Source organism: Drosophila yakuba, unplaced genomic scaffold (genome assembly GCF_016746365.2).
Source record: "Drosophila yakuba strain Tai18E2 unplaced genomic scaffold, Prin_Dyak_Tai18E2_2.1 Segkk5_quiver_pilon_scaf, whole genome shotgun sequence".
Taxonomy (NCBI): domain Eukaryota; kingdom Metazoa; phylum Arthropoda; class Insecta; order Diptera; family Drosophilidae; genus Drosophila; species Drosophila yakuba.
The window spans coordinates 984,024-1,003,573 of record NW_025048824.1 but is presented as its reverse complement, the minus strand read 5'-3'; the positions used below and the strand labels follow the sequence as shown (position 1 = coordinate 1,003,573).

The 19,550-nt window shown below is 41.1% G+C and overlaps 1 protein-coding gene across 1 annotated transcript; it reads right to left on the bottom strand.

The window, feature by feature from the left end:
• Positions 1 to 16,619: 16,619 nt before the first annotated feature.
• On the bottom strand, positions 16,620 to 19,345 carry LOC122319684. The gene is made up of 2 exons (XM_043207277.1): positions 19,218 to 19,345; positions 16,620 to 17,133 (listed from the first exon to the last, which is right to left on the bottom strand). The coding sequence occupies exons 1-2, from the start codon at positions 19,343 to 19,345 to the stop codon at positions 16,620 to 16,622; spliced, it is 642 nt and encodes a 213-aa protein (XP_043063212.1).
• Positions 19,346 to 19,550: the final 205 nt, after the last annotated feature.

Here is a 19,550-nt window from a genome sequence, read left to right as displayed (position 1 = left end):
ACCTGTAATGAAGTTCTCTGGCCAGGGTTAGATCTCAGTCGCGGCCAAAGAACCTATACAAGAAAATTTGTATAGAAGGGTGGAACCTGTAGTTAGGAATTTGTATAGTGAGAGATAAAGGGCCGATTGCCGATTGGTCTAATCCTCTGTCTGGGCGCAAAAGCTACTGGGCGCAGAAGCTACTGGGCGGATTACCTTTCCGGCTGGGCTTGGAGGCTTCAGGAAGGGACTACTCCGGTTGTTCTCGGAAGCTACGGGCGGGGTCGCTACTGTTACGGAAAAAAATCATGCAAGTGGCAAAGGGGAAGGAGTGAATGAGGAACTGCGTCGTGATTTGTGGCACGGAAGGAAGACCAAAACCGTGGAAGTCCCCGCGACCGCACCGGGATGCTCTAATTCGGGAAAGGGGGAACGGGAATTAGGTTAACGGTGCTAATGCCGCAAAAGGAAATAACGGAAAGAAAATGCGTCGTAGTTAATACTAAGAACTTGCGTCTTTATTGGTAAACGGGAGATGAATGGTTTTCCCTGGCTGCTGCCCGAGGGAATGGGGTTTGTCGGCTTACGTGCCTATTAAAGCGTTTTCTTTTTGGGGTAAGCCTTGACGGCTCCTCTTGCTACACTCGTGGTAACGTGTCACTGCTCGCACATGTGGTTCAGCGTTTCTTTTTCTTCGCGGTCGATTTCTGCGCGTGGCCAACAAAGCACGTCCTGCTTCCTCGCGACTCGGAATCAAAGAGCCAATCTAGTGATCGCACTTCGACCACGCTTGCCTCAAGCGGGGCCTCCGATTATCGGACGTGGTGTGATCGATAAGTGTATTGATGTATCGCGGCTTGGTTTTTTGTGTCGGGCAGCGGGCAAGAAAAATATACTTGCTCGTTACGTTTTGTTGCGGGTAGTCTAATTAATTCTAACATTCGGGTGTCATGTCCTTCATGTCCTGGACTTATTGGATAGACTTACATCTAAAATTGTAAGTATTAAATTATGAAAAATGAGATTTATTGACTCCGGATACTGGAGGCATAATGGAATAACCGTTAAAGGAGGCCACTCTAAGCTGGCCGAACGCTGGAAGCTGGACAGTCAAGGAGAACGAGGACACAAGTGAACGCGAAGCATAGAAATCAGCAAGAGAGCTACAGCCGTGATAGTCAGCAAGGAGCAAGATCGTTACGTTGTGACGTTCGGGACGAGGAAAGTCTCCGAATTGGAACATAGGTTTTTTTTTTTTATTATACTTTGCTTTTATTTATTGAATCTTCTTGTATAAGAACTAACAATAAGTTTAAAAATCCTAACTATAAAAGTTCTAAACAGTTGTATTAATTTTCCAAGTGTTCTATGGTTATACGGCCCTAAACATTTCTTCGGTGGGTTGGTAGGTTCTTTCGCCGGAGACGGGAACGCCTGCTGAGCTGGGTTAGACCTCTCGCTAGGCGGTTGGGGTGCGAGTAAAGCTAGTATTTATCCTTAAGTTCCGTAATTGCAGTGATAACTGGTGGGATATTTAAGTCACTTTCTATGTTTTCGTTCCGAACGTACCACGGTGCCCCAGTGATGGTTCTCAGAATATTTGATTGTGCTCGCTGTATGATGTCAATATTGCTGTTGCTGGCTTTGCCCCATATCTGTGAGCCATAGGTCCAGATAGGTTTCAATACAGAATTGTAGAGTTGGACCTTGTGATCTATGCTGAGCAGAGAACTAGAGTTAATGCGCAATGTGTAAGCTGTTGGCTTTGAGTTTAAGTTGAGTTTTTTTGGCTTCAATGTGCCGGCGCCATGTAAGTCTTCTGTCAAATTGGACTCCTAGGTACGCTACGTCATCTGCTTTTGGGAATGGTATGTTCTTCAACAAGAGTGGTGGGCAATCTTGTCTATTTAGCGTAAACGTCACGTGCTTGCATTTTTGCTCGTTTACTTTTATTTGCCAGTCAGAGAGCCACTTCTCAATGTCGATGACGTGCAATGCCAGCTGAGCTGTAGCTTGGATTGGAGACCTTGAACGGCTAAGGATAGCTGTATCGTCGGCAAATGTGATTACCGTTAAGCGACTATTTGTAGGGAGGTCGGCTGTGTAGATGAGGTATAAGGTTGGCCCAAGAACGCTGCCTTGGGGGACTCCAGCCACAATTTTATGATCAGTGGAGGTGGCAGTGTTGCACCGTACTGCAAACTTTCTGTCATAGACGTAAGACTTTAGAAGTTAAAGTGTGCTTTCGGGTAAGGCTGTTTTAACCTTATGCATTATGCCGTCAAACCAGACTTTTTCGAATGCTTGGGATTCGTATAAAAATACTGTTGTGGGTTCTCAGATGTAGATTAAGTCGGATCAGTAGGCATTTTTGGAATAGTTTCGAAATGCATGAGAGTAGACTTATTGGTCTGTAAAATGAAGGGACTGTGTGGTCCTTACCAGGCTTTGGAATCATTATGATAAACGATCTCTTCCATCGTTGTGGAACGTAACCATGTTTGGTGATGGCATTAAAGAGCTGGGTTATGTAGCGAACTGCAGAGTGTGGCAGCTCGAAGATCATTTTCAGTGTTATAAGGTCACAGACGGGGGATTTTTTCGGGATGAGATTGTCTTTGATTATTTTAATGACTTGTGTTGCTGGTGGCAGTTTACGGGTGAGAATACATTTTTTAGGTGTGAGGCAAATGTGTACTCGCCCAACTTTCTATATCAGATTCAGTATTGATTTTGGGTTTAGCTCAATGTGTGAACTTAAATATTTTATATACCTGAGCCAATTTGTTTCAGATGACAGATCTGGCAGACATTCAGCTTTAACCAAACTGCGGGAAATATTTTTCGTAACTACGAAGTCGATCAGCTCAGGCAGCTTATAGAGGTCTGATGGCCAGTATGTAGCACTCCCAGAAGAAACATGGTTAAGTTTATTAGTGGCTTTTATTATAGTCTTATAAAGCTGTTTTCCTTTTGGATTCACAAGTCACGATCCCCAGTGAGTATGTTTAGCTTTGTAGTCGCCTGCTGCAATGATGTGTGGCCTATTGCTTGAAAGGAATCCAGGAATTGATCTTCCAATACTGTGAAACGGGGAGGGCAGTATACGGCTGGTGTGAGGTGAGTGTTGTTCTCCAGCTGTATGTTGATAGATGTGGCCTGAAGATGATTTTCAGCAAACTCTTTGTAAAAGTGGTGCTCCATACGGTTCCTTATGAGTATGGCGGTCCCACCGTGTGCTTTTCCGTCGGAATGATTTGTACCATAGAAGTGGTGTGAGATGAGTTTCCGAAAGAAGCATTACGTCGATATGCTTCTCATGTAAGAATTGAGCTAGCTCAAGTTTGCGCTGTAAAACGCCAATGGCGTTCCACGTGGCCATCTGATGGCCAGTATGTAGCACTCCCAGAAGAAACATGGTTAAGTTTATTAGTGGCTTTTATTATAGTCTTATAAAGCTGTTTTCCTTTTGGATTCACAAGTCACGATCCCCAGTGAGTATGTTTAGCTTTGTAGTCGCCTGCTGCAATGATGTGTGGCCTATTGCTTGGAAGGAATCCAGGAATTGATCTTCCAATACTGTGAAACGGGGAGGGCAGTATACATCTGGTGTGAGGTGAGTGTTGTTCTCCAGCTGTATGTTGATAGATGTGGCCTGAAGATGATTTTCAGCAAACTCTTTGTAAAAGTGGTGCTCCATACGGTTCCTTATGAGTATGGCGGTCCCACCGTGTGCTTTTCCGTCGGAATGATTTGTACCATAGAAGTGGTGTGAGATGAGTTTCCGAAAGAAGCGTTACGTCGATATGCTTCTCATGTAAGAATTGAGCTAGCTCAAGTTTGCGCTGTAAAACGCCAATGGCGTTCCACGTAGCTATGCGTATGGTAGCCATTGTTTATTTTGATAGTTGGGCTACAAGCATTTGTTTCGAAAGGTTTTGATTACGCATCATGTCTTGAATGATGGTCCTCATGAATGTGCCCGCGCCGTGTTCATTCTTTTGTGAAGACGGATTTTCAGCTCTTTGTAGATTGAACAGCCTCTGTAGTTTGCTGTGTGATTGCCCCCACAGTTATTGCACTTTTTCTCGCTTGCATTTTCTTTATTAGTTTGACAGTGTGTGAAGTCGTGGAGATCTCCACAGACTACGCACACCGGGCGAAGTGTGCAATACGATCACGTGTGGCCGAATTCTTGTCAGTTTGTACATTGTACAGGAGCGTTCCGTTTATAAGGCTCTTTTACCGTCATCCTACGGTGCAGAAGGAGCTTGAGTTTGTAAATTGGGTGAATAGCGTTTATTTATGATTATTGTTTTCTGGTACAAGCTCAATCTTAAAGAGTGGTTGCGGCTGCCTGTTCCTGTTTTTGATATTCAACACGCTTTTGCCGCAAAACCCATTTTCCTTTAGCGCCTCAATTATCTCGCCGGGCCTGGTCATCTATATAGTAAAATTGCACGAACGACTGGTGTGCAAATAATATTGGTAATATTAATCTCTAGAATTTTACTGTAGTAAAAATCATTATAGTAAGCTTACTCTATGTCGTAAGTTGTAACGAACACGCTCAATGAGCGCTGTCCACCTCAACACACTCTGTCTACCTTTTTAACCAGCTGCCATTTTCCTTGGGCGTGTTTTTTGTGTTAAGATGAACAAGAGTGTCACAGCTAGTGTCCACCCTATTACAATCGCTGCTTTACATACCCTTTGGTGCCCAAAAAGACATAAGATTAATTCATATTCGACACCATATAATCAAAGAAAAAAGTAATATTTTAATACATTTTCTTAAACTAATCCTTAAATCTAAAGGTTAAAGTATTTACGTTAAGAAAGCTCTTATTGAGTAATTTTGTTTATTTACGCAGCGGAAGCAGCGTCACAACCAGCAGCTTCTCGCTGGAATAGGGTCATGCACAAATATTCATGCAATGCTCACGGATGAAGAAGCAGAATACACGCCTATTTGATGTGTGCGACAGGGACAACGCACCAATTGTATATGCGCGATGAAGGCGAAGAAAAGATCAACACCACATGTGTGCACGTAGAAAATGCAGTTATGGGTGCCCGCAGACGTGGATCTTGCTGCGATCGATAAAGCCGCAGAAAATTCCACTCGTGGTCAAAAGTTGAGACCGAAAAACAATGTAGGCCGCTTAGGCAACGCGGCCAAAAGAACTTCTACCTCCAAATAGTGGGATGGGCCGCATACGCTATTTTGAAATTAATTGTTAAGCACTGGCGATCGAACGCTCTCGAAAGCTTACCAATTAATGTTGTAGCACCATTTAAATTAACTATTGACAGTATTTGCTTTGAAAAAAACACTTCTGCAGTCGACACGATGCTTGTCGACTAATTTGGGGAAGCTGCGAAAAGTTTAACTGCACTCGATCACGCCTTCCAGGAAAGATAACCATTACCAAATGTCCTTGGCATGAAATCTACCCAGTTCCTTGACTGACCAATCCTTTCTTTGACTCGGTCCTTAATAACAACAGGGGCGAGTTTCGCTTTAAAATTATTCGCTGCATTACTTAGTACGAAATTCCTTTTAACAACTTCTTGGCCAACTTCGAAAAAACGGGGTCTTGCTCGGAGATTGCAAGTCTTCTGGTCTGTCTCATAAGCCTTTATTCAAATGTTTGGCAATGTTGGAGCGAATTCTTTGAAATTCGTCAGTCCTTGACAATTTTACGTCACCTTCTGCGAGTAAATTATGTTTGCGTAGCCGTTTGTAGTCGTTACCGTGGGATATCATGTGTTGACCGAAAACAACATTATAAGGCGAAATACCAATGGATTGGTGAATCGAGTTACCTAGGGAACAGTTAATGCTACTGAGGAATACGTCCCATTCGCGTTGGTCGGAGAGAATGTAAGCTCTTAAAGCAGCATTAATAGAACGGTTAACTCTCTTAGCTCAGTTGGATTGTGGAGCATATGCACCAGTAAACATTTGACTAATGCCATATTTCGAAAGAAAGTCAGAGCATTCACGGCTTTTAAATTGAGTTCCGTTGTCACTCACAATATATTGATGATCACTTTAGTGTTAAACTTTTTCACAGCTTTTAAAAAAGTAAATTTGGAAAAGTGATCCAAAATAATTCAAGGATTTGGATCGAGAAAATGGGCCGATAAAATAAAGATAAAGTCTTTGAAAAATTCTATTGCTTTGCACTTGTGCTCCAATTGGTGTTTTTAACGAACGGTTGGGATATTTAGTGATCTTGCACATCTCGCAATTTCGAATGTTATCACGAACGTTACTAACCATGTTTGGCCAATAGAAATACCGTATTATACTTGTGAATGTAAGGTTTTCATTTTTGGAATATTGAATGTCGTTGAACTCTTTTAATAAATTTTTAAGTCTGTGTTTTTCCTCACTATTTAAATGTTCTAGTCTGTATGTGTGATCTGAGTCTATGTTGTTGTCCATGGCATAGTTTATTTCTGATGTAAAGTTGTTTTCTTGTAAGAGTGCATTAAAGTTTTCCGAAGAGTTCTCATCACATGGATCTAGTTCTTTGTGAATGAATGTTCTTTCGTTAATTATTGTTTTTTTCCGAGAGTAGTCTATTAAACCGTTATTCTCCATTAGTATTTTTCTTCCTAACAGAATATCATAATAACGTGAAAATGAATGAATATAGAATTTTTGCGTTTGTTGAAAAAGACCGTTGGCTGGAAGGTCTACATACTTATTTAATTTAATATAGCCTGTCATACTTCGGACAGATATTTGCTTGAAAAAGTTTGAGCTCATCAAGTTTATCGAAGAGCAAGTATCAACTATGCATCTATATCTGTAGTTATTAAACATGATCTCTATGTATTGGTGGGATCCCAGGCTGGTATTGGAAAATTTTCAGCTTGTTGATATTGCTGATCTGTAAACAATTCTGTCTGAGTATTCTGTAATTGATCTTCGTGGAACTGTTCGTCGTTATTAATGTAGTGTTCAGTTTCGTTATCGTAATCTAATTCGTGCTGGTGAAAATTTTCATTTGTCTGCATATGCGATTGTTCGCTGCTTTCTCTAAAACGCCTTTTTGGCACTCTTTGTTGTTGGGGGTGTTGTTCGGGTGTCGTTTTAACGGTCCTGAAGTAAGTCTGTTCTGAATCCGTTGTATAAATTTCTGTACTGATTAAGTTGCTGTTGTCTGGTCGGAGGAATTTGTCTAAGAGGGGTTTGATTGTTTACGTTAGTGTTTTGGGTCTGTGTGGAATTTAATGGAATAAAGGGGCGAATGAATCGTTGGTTGGGGTGAGTGTTTTTGATTTGGTTAATGTTTGTATGTTTATAGGTGTTAGGTGAATTTGAGTTAAGTTTTGGCTGACTATCGAATGTTTTTGAAATTGGGTCTTCGTATAGACCTTCTTGTTGGGCGGTTTGCCTTAATTTTTGAACGGTTGAAATGTCATACCTCGCTAAGGTCATGAACAACCTATCGGGGAGTGAGCGTTGAATTGTATTTTTTATTGTGGTTGCCATTGCTTGTGTATAAACCACCATATTATTTCGGTCATTCTCTAATGCTAACTTATTTATAATTACACTGGACTTATCTTCTAATTGTTCACAGAATAGACGTAAGTTACCCTTAAAAGGTGTGCGATACAATCTTCCTAGTAGTTCCTCCAGGGGCGTCTGAGTCTTGAATTCCGTGATTAGGGCGTCTCTTAAAGTTGTGCATTCCAAATTGGGTAACCTTTTCAGCATCTCCGACAATTTGAAGTTCAATGGCTCCAAATATAACCGCCTTCTGTCGAGCGTCGTTTGAAGGGTATAAGTTCAACAGGTATTCGATACGTCTGATGAACGAGCTGAGATTCGATGGGTTTTAGTTTTATTTATGTTAGTTTCTGTTCTTGTTCACAGACTGCTGCAGTATATCGAGACTTATGCCTTAAGTGAACTGCACTGTTTTAACTTTTTATTTTTTTATACAATAGTAGCAGTCGCACTTTTGATTTTAGTGGGCTACTGTTTTTGTTCACAGACTGCTACAGTATGTCGAGACTTATGTCTTAGTGAACTGCACTGTGTGCCTTTTAATTGTATTACACCTTAGTGGAGGTCTCACTTCACGAAGCGGTCCACAAAATTAGGTCTTTAAATTAACTCCGATCGCACAGGTTCTTGTGCGGATACCGATTTTAGTCACTTTAAACGAACCGAAATCACTTTGTTGCGGCCAATTCGCGGGTACAATCAGAAAAGGTTACTTGGTCGTACAAGTTTCCTCTTTTCACTAGATTGTCAAAGGATAACGAGTTTACTAGGACTTTTTTCAGTATCCTACCGACCGCGCCAATAAACTTTTTTGGTGATAGATTTAATATAAAAAAAATATATTTTCCTTTTTATGATCTTTATTTGAATAAGTTTTACCAGAGGTCAGTTAAGAACTAACTTAAAAATGTATTCCTTCCTTTATTGTTAAACTTTAGTGTTCCTTTAGTGTTAAACTTTTTCACAGCTTTTAAAAAAGTAAATTTGGAAAAGTGATCCAAAATAATTCCCGGATTTGGATCGAGAAAATGGGCCGATAAAATAAAGATAAAGTCTTTGAAAAATTCTATTGCTTTGCACTTGTGCTCCAATTGGTGTTTTTAACGAACGGTTGGGATATTTAGTGATCTTGCACATCTCGCAATTTCGAATGTTATCACGAACGTTACTAACCATGTTTGGCCAATAGAAATACCGTCTTATACGCTCTAAACATTTAGAAATCCCACAATGAGCAGATGTGGGTTGATCATGAGCCGAACTTATTACGCTTTGACGCAACGACTCAGGTAGAAGCAATTTTCAGCAATCGTCTGAAAAACGTCAGTACAATTGGAAAATTGCACGATGATAAATATAATCATCAATGACTAGAAAATCAGGTAATTGTAGACACACGAATTCATCAGCTCAAAGAAGCTGGGTCCGCAAAAATCAATTTTGTTTGAAAATATTTAGTTTTGAGGTGTGAAAAATTGCTTAAGTGCTTATATTTTCTAAACTAAAAGTTTTTTTCGAAATTCTAAAGGGGGTCAAACGTAATCAAACGAAGTTACTGCGATTTAAAAAAAAAAAGTTCTAAAAAGTCAACTTTTTGAAGTTCGAAAATTTTCGAAATTCCATATCTTCAAAACTGGTCAAAAAAAGTAATTGGTGGTCAAACATGGTCAAACGATTCCATCTTTCAAATTGCAAAAATTCGATTTCTGCGGACCCAGCTTCTTTGAGCTGAATTTATCTCTGAGAGCAGTACACTCTTTCGATTAAAATGCACTAAAATGCATAAGTTCGAGTTCTGTAACTGAATAGTTTCGTTGGGCTATGTTCAGCTTCTTATACATGAAAGCTATCGAACGTTCACAACCAAAATCATCGCATGTAGTGAAGCATCACACTGCAGACTAAATGGTTGTCATAATCAAAAGCTTCTTTAGCCTCATCATTCTAACTTAAGGTTTAAGGTGGAATAATTAGATATGAATAGCTGGTACCAACCAGTCATACCAATAAATCTTCTCAACTGTTTTTGGGACTTCGGGGCAAGGAATTCGTTCACAGCTGCGATTTTGTTTGAATTTACTTGAAGCGTGCCTTCGCCTACCAAGTAACCAAGAGAGTCTACTGTTTTCAGGCAGAAATGACTTTTCTGGATATTAATTCTCAATCCAGCTTTACGCAATTGGGTCAAATGCAAAAGATGATCTTCGAAATTGTTTGACAAAACAAGCAAATCGTCGAATTGCGATTTTAATTGATGGGATTTACGATGCCCTGTTATGAGTTTCCCGAATTACATTTTGCGCAGTTGGGCTTGTACACCTTAGGTGTTCCACAACCAACTTCCACAGTAATTTCACTGTCCTACATTGGCTTACGAAGGAAATCTGCAATGGAAAGCTTTGCATCCAAAAAGTCATCAAAATTTTCTATGCTTCTCTGTTTGCGGCGTCGCATGGCATTTTTGATTTCACGGTAAAATCTCTGATATTGATATCTTACCTTTAAATTTACCTTCAATTGAGTAAAACCATAGTGATTTGTTCTGTTACTGATTGTAGCATGCTTGCTTGAAAGGACTGCATTGAACTCTGATCTATTTGTTCAACACGGTCTTCTGTCAAGACTCTGAAATCTGAGCTATCCCTGCTACCAATTTCCTGTTGAGAATTTGGATCAGACATCCCGTTCTGTTTTGTTGTATTCCGAGAAGCTGAACAAGTTACAATATTATTAACCTGAGATTTAGTGGAAATAGCCAAACGAGATCCTGGCTCGGATTGAGAATATGGCTGACTACAGACGGGTCATGGTTCTTAAGGTAATTGTTAAGACGAAGCTTGTGTAAAGAATGTTTACAACGGGTTTCAACCAAATCCAGATTACATACTGGTCCGTCTCTAGGTCAGCCAAATTTTCATTACTACGCATCACGATGCTTAAAAATACAAACTAGCGAATATATAAAATCTAACGAATCCTCGTTATAACACGAAAGGGAAGCGATAAGATCAAACGATGAATTGTAGATAAGAAACGGTAAAAGATAAAGGTAAGCGAAAAGAGTTAAACGGTAAGCGACAAAAAGGTAATGCGGGTCTTACCCTGAGTAGTATAGCAGTAGGCTGTATAATTCAATAGGTACAGTACGCTTACGGTATGTTAATACAGAGTTGTAGGATAATTGGCATTCATTCATTTATGAAGTCTTACCAATTAGAAGAGTAACTAGCTCAATCCTTAATGATAAGAAGTAAATGTTTGAATAGTGAAATCCTGGTATAGAACTATAAATCCTAAGAATCAATTACTCGAATTGCAATGTTGTTTAATTATAATGTTTAATTATTAATGAACTGATAGAAAAATCATGTAAAAGCGTAACATATTCTCCGGTATGGCTCCAAAACTCTCTAGAGACCATAAATTCCACGACGGAATATGAAATACCTGACTAAAACTAAAAGTGGATGGATTGTTTATTAAGGGGAAGCTCGGCTGTCAAACGACAGATGCCTAATGAGGCATCGGGCTAGCTCTTAGGTTGGGCGCCAATTATAACTGTAACGAACACACTCAATGATCGTTGTCCACCTCAACACACTCTTGTTCATCTTAACACAAGAACCAAAAAGGTAGACAGAGTCTGTAGAGGTGGACAACGCTCATTGAGTGTGTTCGTTACAGTTATAACGTTAACCAATTTTATAAGTTGAAGCACCTTGCACACGCAGTTTACAAACACAACAATGACCGCAATCAATATCCCTATACCAATAACCATATTTTAACAGTGCGATCGCCATTATTTTAAAAAGATTATATATTGCCCCGTCTGGGTCACTGCCAGAAAGCCAAGCCTGAGGTGTTACCGCTGGCGGCACCCAGATAAGATTACTTAAGTTCAAACTAACGAAATAAAAAGTAAATTTGAATGATTTCTATGTTTTTAATACCTAGGATCATAAAGCTATAAAAATAAAATTTTGCACATGTGATCTACCTTATGAGAGTCTTAAAAGAATTAACATTATTTTTTTGCAGAAATTACTGGATCGGGTTTCCATTCCCTCCATCAGCCTCCTAGGAACTCCACTCATGTGACGAGACTCAAAACTTTGGATAATGAGTTCTTACCCACAATTCAACAAGCTGAAAGGGACACATATTTTAGTCGCTCCCTCAAACCGAGACACCGGAACCTAAGCCTTCACCCACATGCAGTTCGCACTGGTGATTATTATATGTTTAATGAATTTGACGACGAAGATCATTTAGATGTGTATGAAGAATATGATTTCTTGGAAATAGAAGACTTACGCGCTCGACAAATGCGTCAGTCTGTGAGTTATAGTATGACAATGGTCAAACAACCAACTTGTAATTACCAACTTACCAACATACAACTAACAGCAATTTAAGTCAGCGCTGTACTCAACTACCAGATAAATTTAATTTGAAAACATAAGAAATTCTCGACAATCAGATATCTGCGTGATAACCCGTTAATTAGCTAGAAGGAGTGCCAAAAAAATGTTGAAATTGCGATTGAATTGCCAATTTCAAACAAATAATTGGTAATTCGAAGAAAACATAAGTACTTATTCGTATAATTCTGGCGAAGATCCGAAGTGAAATTGTTTGTCCAATTCTTGACTTTTAGACAGTTCGAAATTCTTTTGTCGTTTCCGTGGCTCATTTCCGAGTTACCACGTTTTCTAGAATGGTCGTATTTAATATACACACTCATCCGTGTCATAACTCTGGTAAACCATATAGTTGGCCTCAATATACTTTTTTGATAACTTAAGTACATAAGGATCAAGGGGGAAGAACGACTCCAGCGTCTCATCGGGCAGGAATTTTTCATGTCCGTAAACCGAAACAAGCTTGCGGCGAGCGTGGCCAATTGGTATGTTCTTGTAACACCAGCGAAAGCTTTTGCCACTGGGGCTAAACAATAACGCAGGGGATTTATATGACACATGGCAAGGCGCGATAGTTGAAGGGATTGGAGGAAGAGCAAATCTTTTGAACTGGCAGTAAAATTTTTTGCGCAAAATGCAATTAAATTAAACACAGCTTGGCAAACAGAATAGAAATCCAAATAGGCCTTCAGAGAGCAGTTATGCTTATATGCATCCGAGTCATTTATGTATGTATGAGCCCACTTTGTCAATTCTTTTAGGTAGAAAATAACAGTGCTAAGTGACAAAAATCTGGCGCGGGGTAAAAAGTTTGCCATGTATCCCACAGCAGCGTGACGAATTACGGCCGATACATTCGGATTTTCAACTTTCAACCATAACGAGTCAAGAAATGCTTCGGAATATACAGACCGCAAACTAGTTACATAAAATAAGATGAATTGCACATGATGTGTATTGTGGCTGGGTGTATGTATATAATGAATCACGTCGGCGTCACCAATGTAATGTGTATCGTACACAGAGATAAGCTGTAGTATTTATTCAGTTTACTTTAGTATGATTATTTTAATTATAACAAATTGGTGCGTGTGCGAGGCAAAAGCTAAGAAGCAGGGAAGGATGCCGTGGTCGTCGAGAATAGTGATGATAGATTCGAATAGAGAAGGCCTCTCTCGATTTCGATACTCGTGTAAGCTATCGAGTTCGGTCACACAATTCTATACAAAATTCAGTATAAGCTTCGATTATCTCTGAGGTTTTATGCGGTTTGCTGGGGTTAGAGTAGACATGTTCGAAATGTTTTTGGCAAATCTAAAAAATTACGTGACTAATAATAATATGAAACAAGAGATAACGATAAAGTCGAGTTCCCCGACTATATGATACCCGCTACTTAGCAAGTGAAAGTGCGAAGGAGAAATTTCAACAATAAACGTTTTTGGCGGTGTGTTGGCGTTAAAGTTCGCGTGGCAAAATGTTGTTTTTTGGCAAACCGATAGAAACTTACAACACTAATTAAAATTACCAAATATTGAAACATTTTCCAAAGGTGTGGGCATGGCAGCTTTTGGTGGTTTGTGAGCGTGGCAAAAAGTTTTTTAACAACTCTAGAGAAATTTACATACATTTCAACGATGATACTCTTTTCTGGTTCCTGAGATCTCGACATTCATACAGACGGACAGACAGACGAGTGGGCAATCGGAAGGACAGGGCTAGATCGACTCTGTTCAAGAATATGTATACTTTAATGGTCGGAAACACTTTCTTCTACTTGTTACATACTTTTGATCGAATCTAGAACACTCTTTTACTCTAAGAGTATGGAAGGGTTTTCGACCACGAAAAGTATATATAATGAAGTATTTAGGTGTTTATTTTATTTTATTTGGTGTAATTTAAACACCAAACATAGTCTCCATTTAGACGCATTTGATCTTAGGCCAGATCGTATTAGCCAAAATACGAGTAATTGGAAATTGAGATATACGGGCAAGGGTTTCCTTTCAGTTGAAGATTTTATTTATCAAGCCGAAGCCTTGACTAGACAATTTGCTTGCCCGATATTCGAGCAACTTGTTTAAAGACGGGGAGGCAGAGTGGACCGGATCAAAATTTGGACCGACTTGTGCGTTGCTCAAGGACCCACTTCAAAGATACGTGTACGGAAAGAGATATCCAAGCCTCGATTGATTAACGTAAGCAGAAAAATAATAAGTACTATCAGGCACTCGGATCAATGTCTGATCATTCATCGCCGCCAATGTCTGAATTCTATTTGCTAGGAGACTTAAGGTCAAACCTTTTGATGGAAATACAACATAAGTTGCTCCAAGCGGTACGCAGGCATGAGATTTTTAAACAGCATGTGGGTTAGCCATATATTACATTCTGTCGATCGCCGCCTTAGAAGTGAACGAAATGGAACCGCGATCTAGGGATCAACTTGATATTGAAGTCCCCGAAGTTGAAGAAATTGCGCCATAGAGTTAAAATGCTGGAACTGTGACATGACAGGGCATAGATACCTTGACTAAACAATGGTAACCCTGTAGTGCCCAACTTTTTGGATAAATGTAAAGGCATTTATTGTTAGGTACAATTAACCGCCCTCCCTGATGCACTTGCTATAATTGGTGTAATGAAAGAAAACGGGAAGATCACCCGATTTCACCGCTATGGCAAAGCTTTAAGCGAAGACCATTTTTGGGAGTTTCCGGCATACAAACTCTTCACGTGCAAGTCATTCGACTTTTATTCAGCGAGCGATCAAGACTTATAGTCCGTACTTCTTCGTGCCGCAAGCAGCTCAATTGTACACACGTGGTGTTAATTTGAAAATTTTTATTCGCTAATCAGCCATCAACTATTTCATATAAATAAACTATTTCAAAAACATAAACAACACAACTCTCAAGAAAGTAAAGTGAATTAAAGTGAATAAGTGTTAGTTTTCAGCGCAGGAGGCATTCAGCCTTGGTTTTAGCCATAGAGCTCATACGCGTTATCTGCAAGCGTTTCCAACTTGGCTGTAGCCTCGAGCATCTCGCCCACTGAGCGTAGGCGGTGCCGACCCTTGGACCTTTGGATTACATAACCAAGACTCCACTCGGAGGCAGCAGCTATGGACCTATGTTTTCCACATTTAAAACAGAAATCAGGAAATCAAGACAGAAGAGTTAGGAGTGTTTAGACCCTCTGAACGAGATCGGTCCCATTTCCATAACCTCATCTGTAATCGGCAAGCACCTGTGACGTAACTAAAACCAAACCCAATTCATTGCACCAGTCTAGAAGCTTCAATAGAGTTTTCGTCATTTGTTTTGATTCCCGGCTTCGTGCTAATATAGCCTTTGAGCTATAAATAATTGCAATTGCACCTGCTGCGGCCGCTCTTTTTCATTGCGCCGAAAATATGATATAAAATATAAATATATAAATATTAATATAAATATATTAAATATAATATTATAATATATAAATAAATAATGATGTGAGAAAGGATATCAACATAAGGCCCGTTAAATATTTTGCTGATCACAAGAATTAAAAACCGATAATTAAATTAATGTTGAATGTAAACATACTTGTTAGTTTTGCCTTTTGTGAATGACTTATGGAATTAAAATGAAAATTAGTTTTACTGAACTTTTTAATTAGTTTATTAAAATATTACGTACTTTGGTGGAAAGAATAATTAATTTTTATTTTCGCACCGACGAGAACGAAAAGAAATGCGTGTGCTCGGGGTGAATTCAATTTTCGACTTGATCTTCTATTTATACCCGTTACTCCTAGAGTAAAAGGGTATACTAGATTTGTTGAAAAGTATGTAACAGGCAGAAGGAAGCGTTTCCGATCATATAAAGTATATATATTCTTGATCAGTATCAATTGCCGAGTCGATCTGGCCATGCCCGTCTGTCCGTCCGTCTGTCCGTCCGTCTGTCCGTCCGTCTGTCCATCTGTCTGTCCGTATGAACGTTGATATCTCAGGAACTATAAAAGGTAGAAAGTTGAGATTAGGCATACAGACTCCAGAGACATAGACGCAGTTTGTCGACTCATGTTGCCACGCCCACTCTAACGCCCACAAACCGCCCAAAACTGCCACGCCTACACTTTTGAAAAATAATTTAATATTTTTTCATTTTTGAATTGGTCTTATAAATTTCTATCGATTTGCCAAAAAACTTTTTGCCACGCCCACTCTAACACCTACAAACCGCCTAAAGCTGCCACGCCCACACTTTTGAAAAATGTTTTGATATTTTTTCATTTTTGTATTGGTCTTGTAATATTCTATCGAGTTGCAAAAAAACTTTTTGCCACGCCCACTCTCACGCCCACAAACCGCCAAAAACTGTCAGTGTTGAAGACTCTCCTTCACACTTCCACTAGCTGAGTAACGGGTATCAGATAGTCGGGGAACTCGACTATAGCGTTCTCTTTTGTTTACATATATGTTCTTAGGCCTAGCTTAACAGAGGTTGGCGAAGGCGGGGCGAATTCGCAAAGAGCGAGAGAGAGCTTTATTATGCTTCCGCCTTCGCCCTAAACTAACTTACAGTAGACTTCAAGTTTTTTTTCTTTTTTCATGCTAACCATAAACAACAAATAATAAACAATGACCGACAATATGGGTTCAGCCAACACCGGCCCCGTCGAACGCCTCCACGGCTTCAACAAATCGGCAGCGGCGCCAGCTTGTGGATCGCCCTCCGGAAGATGGCTCCATCACTCCTCCTAAGGTCGACGACCCTGACCTTGCCGTCCTCTCCTGCGTGCGTCGCGACGATCCTTCCCAGGAGCCACTGTTGAGGCAGCAGGTTGTCCTCTGGCACGACGACGAGTTGGCCCTCCTCGACGTTGGCCTTCTCCTCGTGCCACTTGCCCCGAACCTGAAGGCCCAGGACATATTCCCGGGACCATCGCCGCCAGAACGTTTGCCTGACTGACGAGACATGCCGCCATCGCCGCAAGAAACTAAGACCCGCCTGGTCCGGGGTCCGGAGTGCTGGTGCTGCGATGACCGGCCCGCCTGTCAGCAGGTGCCCGGGAGTTAGAGCCTCTCCGTCGCTTGGGTCCTGGCTGAGCGCTCCGAGGGGCCGCGAGTTTATTGCGCCCTCGATCCCGACGAGGACTGTTGCCAGCTCTTCGACGTTGAGGAGTGCACTGCGCTCGTAGGAGTAGGTGCTTTGCAGTTTTCACACCTGCCTCCAATAGTCCGCCCATGTGCGGAGCCCGAGGGCGTGTGAACGCAAATTCGCATCCGCTTTTTGATGTGAGCTCGCGAATTGCGTCCGCCTGCTCCTCGATCCGATCGCGAAGAGCCTGGAAGTGGCGACTCGCTCCTCGTCGACCAATGAATGTTTGAAAAGCCAATAGAAAAGAATCAGTACTTAAATCTGAGGCAATCTTTTAGTGAACCGCCTTGGACGCAAAACAAACAAATACGGCAACGTAGGACTTATACGGGGGCCTTCCTCGAATTTTTAATGTCGTATAGACAGGGCCACAAAAATTAACAGCACATATCGCAAATGGGCGGAGAGCACGGAGTCTATCTGCGGGTAGATTTCCCATAATTTGTATCGTCAGTCAAGGCTTGCATTTGAAGCAGCGCACACATGATCGAACTGTCCGACTGCAGAGTTCCTGAGCGTTTACGGTCCAAATACAAGTGCTCACAAGTGCTCGAGGGCCGACATGAAAATTGGAATGGTGCAAATGCCGGACGTAGCTCTGCACAAACTGCGAGCGTTTCGTCAACAGCAAGGGAAACTTGGCATCATATGATATAGGAGCGTTAGCTAGTCGCCCCCCAACTCGCAACAACGAAAAGTTGCACCAAGTGCCTGTATCATCATGGATGAATGGGTTCAATCGCTGAAGACTTGGGACGACCTTGGAGCCTTTACGAACCTTTTCAATTTCTACTTGATACTCGTGCTTTTGTACTATTTCGATAATTTTATGAAACGCTTCATTATATTCAGTCGTGTGACAGAGTTTTTTCGAAAACTATACTCTTGTCTTTGCATTTCCTTATAAAGCGGAACATATAAGCGAACACTCTAAGCAGTTTGAGGTGTGACGAGAATCCCTCAATGACATCCAGCAAATCGGAAGTTTGCACAGCAGCGGTCAGTCCGACCACAGTCTTCCTAGCTTCCTGACGCAAGACTTCCTCATCCGGCTCGAAATGCGCATTTTTGGGCAAGGTTTCTTCGTCGTCCTTCAGAAATGGTGGGCCAGTGAACCAGATCGACTGCCCTATCTCGTCGACGTCACAACCTCTCAAAACGATATCTGCTGGGTTCTGCTTTGTGGGAACATGCCGCCATGTAGCTTCTCCTGACCATTCTTGAATCTCCGCTACCCTGTTCGAAACGAATGTCGACAACGAAGATGGATGAGATCGAATCCAGTGAAGAGTAACTTCAGAGTCCGACCAGTATACAATTCGTTCGATAGGGTTTGATTCTATGGCAGAGATCTGGGAGAAGGTGAGCGGCACATAACTCAAGCCTTGGGAGCGTTTTGGTCTTCAGCGGCGCTACTTTTGACTTTGAAGTCAACAACGATAATTTAAAACCTTCGGCAATTTTCCTCTCATGGAGGCGACAGCAAAGGCATGTAGCTGTACCGGTGACAATGGGTCGGTATGCACGAACCGAGGAATCGATATCTCATCCAGTTAAGACAGAGTGCCTTTTAGCATATCCCAAGCTGTTTCCAAATGCATCGGAATTGACTCATCCCAATCTAACTTATTATGTCCCTGCAATAGGATCTTTCCTTAAATCACAATGAGACTTAACAAGCCGAGGGGGTCGAACAGCATCGATATCACCGATAGTATCTCCGAGATAGGTATCGACTTAACAGTGCTCTCAGATGCAGTGACCTCAGGTGAGTTTGAAAACCACTTTGTCAATTCAAAATCTGCTGTTTGAAGAACCTGAGACACTTCAGACTTAATTGTCTTTAGCTCCTCTACGCATACAGCACCAGTTAACATGTCATTGACGTAAAAATCGGATCCAATTACGTCGGCAGCTCTAGGGAATGAAAATTTAGCAGATTCACTAAACCTCTTTAAACACCGAATAGCCAGAAATGGGGTTGGTTCAGTACCATATGTGACGGTGTTGAGCTTGTATAATCTCAAGGATTCAGAGGGGTCTCTCCTCCACACTATGAGTTGAAACTTCCTATCCGCTTCATTAACCATTACTTGGCGATACATCTTTTTTACATCGGCAGTCAGGGCATACCTGTGCAGCCGGAATCGGTGTAGAGAGGAGTACAACTCTTCTTGAATTGTCGGCCCCACCATCAGGATGTCGTTTAAGACCACCTGAGACGATGTTTTGCAGGACGCATCGAACACGACGAGCAACATTATTGACGTACTCTAGGGCCTTAACACGCATTGATGGGGAATGACATAATGTGGAGTGGAAGGGAGTTTGTTTTCTATAGGCGACATATGACCTAGGGCGAGATATTCTTCCTTGAATTCCAAGTACATGGTCTTCATGTTAGGATCTCGAGACAGCCTTCGCTCAAGCGACAAAAACCGTCGTTTTGCAACCTCGAAGGAGTTG

Bases quoted from the DNA above. Each gene is read 5' to 3' on its own strand.
- LOC122319684 (XM_043207277.1), bottom strand. From the start codon at position 19,345: ATGTTGCTCGTCGTGTTCGATGCGTCCTGCAAAACATCGTCTCAGGTG. The intron at 17,134-19,217 runs GTATGCCCTGAC...AAAACTGCAAAG, and splicing joins CACCGATTCCGGCTGCACAG to CACCTACTCCTACGAGCGCA.